Source organism: Borostomias antarcticus (genome assembly GCF_949987555.1).
Source record: "Borostomias antarcticus genome assembly, chromosome: 16".
Lineage (NCBI taxonomy): Eukaryota > Metazoa > Chordata > Actinopteri > Stomiiformes > Stomiidae > Borostomias > Borostomias antarcticus.
The window spans coordinates 8,543,743-8,555,443 of record NC_140249.1 but is presented as its reverse complement, the minus strand read 5'-3'; the positions used below and the strand labels follow the sequence as shown (position 1 = coordinate 8,555,443).

General features: G+C 47.3%; 1 protein-coding gene across 1 annotated transcript; it reads right to left on the bottom strand.

Moving 5' to 3' along the window:
• Positions 1-611: 611 nt before the first annotated feature.
• On the bottom strand, positions 612-6,421 carry LOC311319858 (b(0,+)-type amino acid transporter 1; the record flags this gene model as incomplete). Its single annotated transcript, XM_084451481.1, has 6 exons — positions 612-842; positions 931-1,018; positions 1,960-2,084; positions 2,281-2,410; positions 2,781-2,914; positions 5,723-6,421. 6 exons carry the CDS (start codon positions 6,419-6,421, stop codon positions 612-614), a joined length of 1,407 nt encoding a protein of 468 aa, XP_084307607.1.
• Between the last annotated feature and the right edge of the window lie 5,280 nt (positions 6,422-11,701).

The window sequence follows — 11,701 nt, the reverse complement described above, 5'->3', positions numbered from 1 at the left end:
TAACGCCGCATTCGCACGTGTAGTTTGCTTTAAAATTGAAGTGAAATAAAAATCGGCGTTTTGGAACCAAACACTTCATTTCTTTGTTTCCCTGGCACAAAAGGTGGAATACAAATAAAATAAACATCGGCCGGATTGTTATTTTAAGCATCGGCATCGGCCCAGAAATTTGCAATCAGTGCATCCCTATAACAAACTACATGTCATTTTGAAAATAGAAAGGAGGAACTCCAGTGTTATTGAAAGAACTGATACAATACAGGATTAATGCATAGAACAGCTTCCTTTATATCAACTTTAATGATAGTCGTGGTGTAGATCTTCACATTAGATACAATGCAATTTCCTTTAACATGGATTGCCTATTTACTGCAATGCCCCCCCCCCCGAAAAAAAGTTTTAAAAAAAATACACACACAAGGTGATAACAATAATAGAAGCAGTTTTATTTGTGTCAAACCATGTAAACATATAAAGGGATTTGTGCTTGAGGGTTTTATGGGTGACATGATACCGAAGTGGCAATTATCCATGATTATTATCAGATAAAATGCTACAACAATACACCATACTGTATGTCTTGAGTGCTGATTCAAAACCTACAGTATATGTCACAGGTTTTTGTCTGCTGGGGCCACTTCTAGAAAGAGCTGAAGGAACATAGTAACTTTCTTCAACAGTCCAGGGCAGAGTTTGTAGTGGATGAATGGCACATAGACCAAAGCTCCACTGAAGATGAATAAAGTAACATAAAGGTATTCTATTTGGGGGTTGTCTATGATTGGTGCCAGCACAAGGAAAATTGCAGCAATGATGACCAAGATGGGGATTAGAATTGGAACCTGAAAATGACAAAAGAGGCACAGTGTCACAAGAGGTAGAACATCGTTTAGATGAAACCCCTTCTGTTTTTCTCTTCCTGAGACTCACCTTATATGGCCGTGGAAGCTCAGGTTTTTTGATCTTGAGGTAGAGGAGCCCGGACAGTGTGATTCCATAGAAAAACCAGGCGGTGAAACTGATGATAGGAATACAGGGAAAACAATAAGGAAATGTATCTATTGAAATACAGTGCCAACAAAGTATCAATTGTCAGGGCAAGAGGGCGGCGAACATGGGTGCAGCGCCTTGACTCTACCAAGACCGGTGCCGACTCAAACACAATCATCAAATTTGCAGACAACACAACACTGGTGGGGCTGATCACTGGGGGCGACGAGTCAGCCTACAGGGCGGAGGTGGAGAGGCTGATCCGCTGGTGACTGGAGAACAACCTGACACTGAACATCAAGAAGACCAAGGAACTCATCATTGACTTCAGGCGGAAACAAGGACATCTTCCCCCTCTGCACATAAACGGAGAAGAAATAGAGAGAGTCTCCAGCTTCAAGTTCCTGGGCACCACCATCTCAGAGGATCTCTCATGGCCAAACAACATCCACTCTCTGGTGAAGAAGGCACAACAGCGGCTCTACTTCCTGAGATCACTCAGGAAAGTGAACCTGTCACAACAACATTTGGTGTCCTTCTACCGCTGCACCATTGAGAGTGTCCTGACCTACGGGATCTGTGTGTGGTATGGGAGCTGCTCTGCGGCTGAGAAGAAGGCTCTGCAGAGAGTCGTCAACTCAGCCCAGAAGATCACCAACACCCAGCTCCCTGCCATCGAGGATCTACACCTCCAGCTGCCTACGGAAAGCCACCAGCATTGTCAAGGACCCCACCCACCCCGGCCATCACCTGTTTAACCTCCTGCCATCAGGCAGACGCTACAGAACTGCTAAAACACTATGCTAGTTTCTATGATAGACGGCAATAAGAATTTTTTTTAATTAATTGAGTGTTAAAAGTACTGTAAATGTCTTTATCAACATTGGAAAAGAGGATATGCTACACACTTTTCAGATTACTATTATAGATTTCAGACACTCAGCTATTGCGTATCAAACAATTTCATACCTGAAGAAGTTGACAATGCTTTGGAAGTCTCCAAGGATCAGAACTAGGAGGGAGACAGCTGTGGTGAAGATCAAGGCTGGAGCGGGGGTCAGTCGATGAACATGTGCCATGGCCAAAATATCTGGCTGTTCAAATGAAGAATATTACTTGTAGCAAAGAGTCATATTTGAGGGTTTTAAGATGAGAAAGTTGTACTGTACCACTAGTTGGCTCATGATATGGCTTGTAGTAGACTATTTTGCTGGCATCTGTGATGATTGACTGCTACTGGACCAGACTTGTGATGATTGACTGCTACTGGACCAGACTTTGGATGCTCACCAGGTGTCCTTCTCTTGCAGCCACAAAGCACACACGGCCACCGCTGAAGAATGTTCCATTCAGGGAGCCAAAAGCAGACAACGCTGCCGCCAGCGACATCACCCATCCCCAGCTCCCCAGCACTTTATTACTGTGGAAAACAGCAGAAGACTCTTTTGTCAGTTCAAGGCATGATACACATACACTACACAATATCTGAAGTGTTACAGGGATTAAAACCATTAACAATGGTTAATGGTTTTAACCATTGGCAATGGTTGACCAGATAGCAATAGGTATCTAGTACACACATGATTTTGGAGAAGAAAAAAAACAGTCTCTTATTCTCTCTAAGCAAGTAGCCTTAGTTCACATGGAGTTGGACATGTGGCCTGGCTTCATGGCATATGGCTGAGGAAGAACATAGGCTAACTTTTAATCCTATTCACTGGAACAAGGCCACAGGCTCAATCTATTAGGACATAAATGGAAAATAAATATTGAATGAAGCTTGATCTCACCCCCAGGTGACCGCCACAGCAGAGGAGGACATCAGTTCTCTGGGCGTCATTACCGTCAGGTAACTCACATTGACCAGAAGATAAAGAATAGTTACCATGGGGATGGCAATCAGAACTGCTCTGGGTAGATTAACCTGAGAGAGAATTCACAAGATACCATTTAACACACAAGTATAGACTTGTGTTCAGATCAGAATTTCTGTGTTGCCAATGACAAAAGCACAAGTCAAGAGGACTAGTTTTAAAGTGACAATATATAAGTGAAGTTAGTTCATGTCTGACGCCTGAGCCCGTGGGGAGCAGTCTGGGTACACCCACTCCTAAGACAGTAGAAGAAAGTTTCATGTTGCTGTTTGAATGTTAGCATGTGTTTGAATGTTAGCACGTGTTTGAATGTTAGCACGTGCACCAGCTGCATTTTTCTTCCTAAAACTGTGATGTTGACCCAACACTGCATGTTAGAAACTGTAGTAGAGGCAAACAGCAGTCTGCAAAGATTTTCCAGCTTTCCATCAGTAATAATTTCATATATTTCTAGGCTATCCTACACATAACCTTTTTTCCCCCCCGGATTTTATCACTCAATTTGGTAACCAATTGACCCTGATTTAGTGTCCAATTACCCCCTAGTAAGTGTTGAGGATTAGACATTTAACCCTGACAGTACAGAGCAGAGCAACTCCTTGACTCTGTCAGCTCGTGACCTTAATTCACAGAAGGTGTGACTGTAGCGTGACAAACCCTCCGGCCGAGATTAAACTAGCCACCCTTAATAAGGGAGCGGCAGCCCAATATGCCCCTCTCTCTGGGGTCCGGCCCTACTCTCTCGGGTCCCCAGTGGGCAGCCACACCGAAACACGATGCATTAGACCGCTATGCCACCACACACCACATCCATTTTAAAGCATTTATTTCCCACCACTTTTTTCTTACATTAAAGGTTTGCTACAGAAAACTAGGCCTACCCACCACTGAGTGAACAAAGTGTGATAATACTGGAGAATCTCAGTGGAGTTAGGGGCTTCATTCTGGAAGTTTGGTAAAATTTGATCAATATTGTATTAGCCTTATAATACCTCCAGATACTTGACTAAGAATGTGAACTGTGCTAGACGTAAACAGTGAGTCCAACATTGTTCAATCTCTTTAAGCTTCTCAACTTCCAAAATGTAGCTACAATCATGGGAAGTTTAGAAGTTGGAGAAAATCATGGACAGCAACTTCAAATGAATGCATTCTCACCTCAGGTCTTTTCAACTCTTCTGTCACATAGTTCAAGTTGTACCAGCCAGCAAATGACCAGAGGCCCTGGTAAAAAGCTCTTCCTAGTGAACTGAAACCCAAATTTGTCCCTTCAAAGGCATTTTGAAAATTATCTGCAATTACTACACTTGTCTGTGTGACTGTCACTACCCCTCCAATTACAATAACCATCAAGGCAAACAGTTTGATCACCAAGAAGACAACCTGTATTCGAATGGCGACACGCACATTCAAAATATTAGCTAATGCCACAACCATAATGCCGGCCACAGCAACACACTTCAATAGTAGCAGTGGTGGAGGACGACAGTCCAGGTAAAAGGGTGCTACAGCATATTCTGCAAAGCTGAGAGATATTGCAGCAATGCTTGCTGGCCTCACAACAAGCAGAAAGGTGAAGGCAACAAAGAAGGCAGGGACTTGTCCATAGATTCGGAGGATATAGATAAAGTCCCCTCCTGATTCGGTAATGATAGTTCCAAGCTCAGCATAAGAGAGTGCTCCAAGCATTGCCACTAGACCTGACAGGGCCCAGATTATCAGGCTTGCTCCTGGACTTCCAATGTAGGATAACACATATTGAGGTGACATGAATATACCCGATCCAATCATGGTTCCTGCAACTAATGACACCGCGCTGACTAAGCCCAGCTCACGCTTCATCCGTAGCCCCTTTGTTTCTCTGCTTGTCATGACTAGATCGCTTTCTTTAAAAACAAAACTATAACTAACACGCTGGCAAAGGGAGACCTTTTTATATGAGAACAGACAAACGAAAAGACAGGGCTAGACCTTTGTTCTAGGTGTAAAGTGCTTAGTTAATATTAACTTGCCTGTATGTGTGAAACACTGTTGTGGATCATTTGTTTACGGTTGTATAGTGATCCTCATAATGATTATTCCCTCTTCAGTTGAGGTCATATAAGGACGGCGGTGTAGCTCAGGAGGTAGAGCGGGTCGTTCAGTGATCGTAGGGTCGGTGGTTCGAATCCCGGCTTCTCCTGACTACCTGTCGAAGTGTCCTTGGGCAAGACACTGAACCCCAAATTGTTCCCAATGAGCAGGCAAGCGCCTTGCATGGCAGCTGCCGCCATTGGTGTGTGAATGGCGCTCCGGGCCAGTGTAACAACTGGATGGGGAGTGCATTACAAATGCAGTACCTATACATATAAGGACTGCAAAACAAAAGGAGATTTGATTGACTTAAAAAATCTTGAGGAGATAAGCAGTTTATCTAAACAATGCATGCTACTGTAGGTGTTGAATGAGGAGGGAATACTCAAGGAGGGAATACTTTATAAATGAATGGTATTTATTACTAGCTGATGATGAAGTAATGACTGGACATATTTTACTATTTCAGTCCATGAGAACAATCTTTTTTCCCCCAGTGGATATCTAAATACAAGATTGGTCTAGTAAAAACTGTTTTGTGTTCATATGGGTGGTATTTATTCCTTTTTGGACAAGCTTGTGACCACCCTAAGCAGCACTCCACAAGGAAGTGATTTGGCATGACAGCATGAATTCACGGATGTTTAGGAAAAAAAACATATTTGACCGCCTGATTGTCAACTGTTTTTACTGTAGGCTACTACTGTAAACAGTAGTCTATTTATTCAGAGTCTGTACCTTCCATGTGCAATGCATGTAACATTTTTGAAAATAAATCTGTTTACCTCTGGGCGTTTCAGCTCCTCTGTAGCATAATTTAAATTGTTCCAGCCATCATAGGACCAAAGCCCCTGGTAAAAAGCAATACCAATAGGACTGATGCCCAGGTTTGTGTTCGCAAAGGCATTTTCAAAGCTCTCCGTTTTCCCTTTGGTGAGCATTACTGCACCTCCAATCACTATCACCACCAGGGCCAGCACTTTAGTCACCATAAAAAACACCTGTACTGACATGGCGAATCGGACATTCAGGCAATTAATGGTGGCAAGTACTATAATTCCAGCGGCAGCCACACACTTCACCACAAGCTGTGGTGGGGGGCATTCTGGGTAGAAAGGAGCCACGGCATATTCAGCAAAGCCCAGAGATATTCCTGCAATGCCGGCAGGTCTCACAAACACAACAGAGCTGAAAATGAGCATGAACGCAATCACGGGGCCTGATGTCCGAAGGATGTAGATATACTCTCCGCCAGACTCCTGGATAACCGTGCCCAGTTCAGCATAGCAGAGCGCGCCCAGCACAGCCAGCAGACCGCAACACGCCCAGATCACCAGACTGGCTCCTGGGCTCCCGATGTTGTACAGTACTAATTGAGGGGTTATAAAAATTCCTGATCCTATCATGGTTCCCGCAATCAGTGACACGGCGCCGACCAGTCCCACTTCGCGCTTCAAAGTGAGCTTCTGCGTCTTGCCGTCCATGATGTTGCTGGTGCATTTCCTTCCGCTCATTTTGACCAAGAACTACACAGATCTCTGTTTAAGTAAAGATGAAATATTTTGTGTCCAAAGTCACTCCTGCTGCAATTGCATAAGTTACTAATTACACGTGTGAGTGAATTTTACAACCAACAACAGCTTGAAGCTGATTATGGGTTATCTCTCTCTCTCCTTGTGGTACATAGTAAATAAGATGACATGGAGATAAAGGAATCACATCACACTGAACTGGAAAATGGCATTATTCCTCCACTAATGCATGATGGGAAATTGCACCAGACAAGTTGTCATGATGATATGGTGTTTGGGCGGCATGTGGATCAGACCCATGCTTCGGATCTGCTCCAAAATGAAATAGGTTCGAAGTTGGACCATGTTACACCCTTCAAGTTTCATTATAATTGGTCCAGTAGTTTTTGCATAATCCTGCTAACAGACAAACGCACACACTCACACAAAAACATACACCACCGGAAACATTACCCTTCACCCTGCGCTGTAGCTGGGGTGGTGGTAATAAGGAATGTGTAATGAGTTGCACAGGCACACGCAGACTGGCCACGGGCCCCGACAGGCATGTAGCCTTGCATCACCAGAGCTTGGTTTCTATTCGCTTGGTTTCCGGTCTAGAGTCCACTGGGACAGTATCCTGTCACAAATGCCGAATAGAGCAGCCTAGTCTCGCCAGTAGCTACGAATTAGAATAAAACATCGACATACCAAACAAAGTAGCCTATTCCAGAAGAAGTTCTCGCCACTTGCATTGTAGGTTTATGGGTAGGCCTGTTTCTGGACAGTATCCGCTTAGACCGGAAACCACAACTGCAAAGCCAATAGGCCCCAGGCCAGGGTTATAATAGTTTTGCTTTTTTCATTAGTTTTTATTTTGATATCGTTTTAACTTTTTGTATTCAATTTCAGTTTAGTTTTAATTAGTTTTTAAAGCAGATTTGCTAGTTTAGTTTAGTTTTTATTTTTTGATAATGCTTAGTTTTAGTTTTTATTAGTTTTAGTTTTTTTTTCTCCTGCGCTAGCCTTGTGAGACCATCCTGATCTTGTGAGCTCACGTTGTTTCACTCCGTGTGAAACAAACCATCTGGCGCACGTCAGGTTACTCCTGCGCAGGGGCACAGCGAAAGAAATAATGGAGGATAGATTTCATATCCACCCAAAATACTAGGCTTATGTATGGAATGAAAAGGACTAAAACTAAGGACATTTTCTCTACAATTCTCTCTACGCGAGGCATTGTAGTGGTTTTCAAATATGGGGTCTTTAGCCTCTGTAATATGATCTTTACACGCCTTTCCCCACTTGCTCCAGCACGCATGCGCACAGGCCAGCGCGCAGACTGCTATTCTCCGGCTCACATTCTCTGCGCTACTATCGTTGTTGGTGCCGAGAATATTGTCGTCGTCATTCGTCAGCAACAATCCGATCGTAGCGCAGAGAATGTGAGCCGGAGAATAGCCAGTCTGCCCGCTGGCCTGTGCGCATGCGTGCTGGAGCAAGTGGGGAAAGGCGTGTAAAGATCATATTACAGAGGCTTAAGACCCCGTATTTGAAAACCACTACAATGCCTCGCGTTGAGGAATCTCAACTGTCGATTCATCCAATCTGATTGATGAAAACAACCGTTTAGCGGCCGAAAATAGATTTTGAGAAACTGCATTCTCGTTGCCCCGATCACCGTCATTACATGGATATACTGGCTCGCGCTGGATTTTAAATTTCTTCTACAGGCCTCCGAACTACACCAAAGTGATCTCGGTGAGTCAAACTTCTTATAATATGTCGTAAATAAGGTCCAGGTTGTCAAAAACGAGCATTGCCCTTTAAGCAAGAGGCGTCATGCCTATAGAACATCCGAGCGGGGTTTTCAACTGACTGATTGCCAATATTCAACATGCCAACAAGAACATGTAACATGTCCCCCTCGTCTAGACTTAAGTCTAATTTCTTTCGAATTACAAAACGATCCATTATGAAGAATGAATAACGTACGAGCACACTCACATCAGCGCAACTCGTCTGGCGAAGCGAGCTGTTGGGCTCGTAGGTATAGTAACCAGACCAGACCCCACCACGTAGGGTACCTGTAGCACGAGCACGCAACCATGGGACCTGATTATGAAAAGAGAATGGATGATTATGAACTTTTACTTAAAATATACCAAAATGTTTGAGGGGGCTTAACCGGGGCTAAGCAGATTTGTGACGGGGCTATAGCCCCGCCTCGCCCCGGTGTCCCTGGTTTGGGATATATTTTTTAGTTTTACCTCCCTTGTAGAGAACAGTACATAGTTATCCCTAGTTTTGTATTTCTATGGACATTAATGACCCGATAATTTAGTGACCCATGACCCAATAATTAGTAAGGGTCATAAGTAGACCTAGGCTGCGTTCCGAATCGCATACTACCCTACTATATAGTATGCCAATACAGAATGTAGTATGTCCCAATACATAGTATGCCACATGCAGTATGGCAAAAATGCCAGGATGTGATACTACATCCGGTCGTATTTTGCAGTATGCAAGCCAGCCATGGAGGTATAATATAACGATGGTTACGTATTGTAACCCTAGTTCTATGAGTGGAGCGGAGCCCCACAGGGCTAGCTCCTATTGGCTAGCGAAACCCAGCTAGCTACATTGACTGAAGAAAAAAACATACACGCACCTGTGTCCAACCAGGTCCGGTGCACCACTGTATAAGCGGGCTACGCCCGCACATCTGCTCCTAACCGAAATTTTCAGCGAGCAGACAGCGGGGTCAGCAAGTCTGTTCCCTGTGGGGCTCCGCTCCACTCATAGAACTAGGGTTACAATACGTAACCATCGTTCTATTTCGTGGAGCTCCGCCCCACAGGGCTAGCTCCTATTGGCATAAGCGGAGCTACACGACCGCACCATACACTCTTGCTGGCCCCAGTAAGGGAAACCAGTCAGGACACAAGCCAGGGCTCCAAGGCGAGACCAAACTAACAGTTGATCCGACCCAAGCACTGGCCCCACCCCGCCACACTCAGTCTATCACAGCCGAGGGCAAGGAGAGGCACGTGGGGCGAGAGCTGGACCAAAGCGGTTACTCCGTAACAAGCCCGTCCCAGCCTCACACATAAACAGGAGCGGAACGTCACTAGACGGGCCTGCCCCTGCCTTAGCCGAACCGGTGAGACCTGAGTGAGTCACGTCTGCTTTCCTAGCAGGAAAAGACCCCGCGGCTCAAACCGGTTCTCCAGTAGCGGCGAGACCTGCCGTGGTCAATTCTGACTCTTTCACAGAAGACCCGGCGACTCGAGCCGAACACCTACATGAAAAAATCCTGTCTAACGCTGGCTCGCACCGGCGGCTGTGTTTAGCACAGATGACGCCACAGAGACAGAGGACATGGATAAAAGGTAATAACGGACAAAAGGAGACGGGGACGACCAAGTCGCCGCCGCACAGATGTCCTCCACTGACACACCATTGAACAGGGCAACTGACGTGGCCACACCCCTTGTGGAGTGTGCCCGAACAGCACCAGGCAGAGGACGACCCGCAGTCACGTAAGACTGGGCGATGCCCTCACAGATCCAATGGGAGAGACGCTGTTTCGACAACGGAGAACCCACCTTCCCTGGGCCGTGGCAAACCAACAACTGGGGGGTGGTGCGGACCGCAGCCGTGCGCTGGACGTAACACGTCAACGCACGCACAGGACACAACAAATGCAGGCGGGCCCCTTCCTCGCTCGCATGAGGTGGAGGATAGAAGGCTCCCAGCTCCAAATCCCGTGCCCTATAGGCGCCCCGGACCACCTTCGGAACGAAAGATGGATCCGTGCGCAACACAGCTTTGCTCCCATCACCCGTGATGAGAAAAACTGTCAACGCCCTCAGATCACTGACCCGCTTGCCCGACGTCAGAGCAAGGAGCAGCGCGGTCTTAATCGATAGCCACTTGAGAGATATCCGCTCCATTGGTTCGAACGGCGCTTTACATAGCGCATCCAGAACCAAGAGCAAATCCCAAGGCGGCGCCGCAGCCTTACGCACAGGGCGAAGACGGCGCGTGCCGGCCAGGAAGCGTTTAACCAGGGGATGCCCGAAAACCGTAGTTTTGGCGAACCCCTCATGGCATGCGGAAATAGCACACGCATACACCTTGATAGTGGATGCTGCCAAACCGCCACCATGATCCATCAGGTGCTGAAGGAATTCCAAAATCGCCTCGACCGAGCATGACTCGGGAGCGAAGTCCCTTTCCACACACCAACGCGCAAAAGCAGCCCATTTGCCAGAGTAAACCAAGGCAGTGGAAGCCGCGCGCGCGCTCTGAATTGTACAGATCACGGCCGGAGAGAGTCCCCTATCAGACAATCTCCGCCGTTCAAGAGCCAGGCCACCAGCGGCCGTCCCAAGACTGGAGGTGCGCAAATTGAGCCCTCCGCCTGGGACAGAGCGTTCGGCCAATGAGGGATGTGCCACGGTACTACAGTAGTCATGGCCATCACTTCTGCATACCATCTCGCCCAGTGGCGGTCCGGCGCTATCAGTATCACTGATGCACCCTCTGACCGCACCCTGGCCAACAACGGTAAAATCAGCCCCATCGGCGGGAAAGCATACAGCAGCGCCCCCGGCCAGGGGGCATGCGCGAACGCATCCACGCCCAGCGGAGGCTGGTCCTGCTGTCTCAGAGAGAACCAGAGGGGACACTTCGCGTTCTCTCTCGAAGCAAAGAGATCCACCCCTGCTCTGCCGAACCGGGTCCAGAGCTGAGCCACTATCTGAGGATGTAGGCTCCACTCGTCCGGGTGAGGCCCGCCCCGAGACATCAGGTCCGCCCCGACGTTCAGACGGCCGGCAATGTGCCGCGCTGTCAGTGACCGGAGATTGACATGAGCCCATCGCCACAGCGTTACCGCCAGACGGTGAAGCGCTGGCGAGCGGACTCCCCCTTGTCGGTTGATGTAAGCTACTGTGGTCTGGTTGTCTGACCGCACCAGCACATCGCGCCCCTGTACCAGGTGTACAAAGTGGCGCAATGCCAGTAGCACCGTCTCCAACTCCAGGAGGTTGATGTGGCGCCGTTCTCCGACGGCCCACAAACCACCTACGGCCTGAGACAGACATGTACCACCCCAGCCGCTCAGAGACGCGTCTGTGAAGACAGCGACGTGAGCCGACACCCTGCCTATTGGAACACCGTGCGCTATTACGCGCCGGTCCCTCCAATAGTCGAGGTCTGCTGACAACGACCCCGGCATCCGCA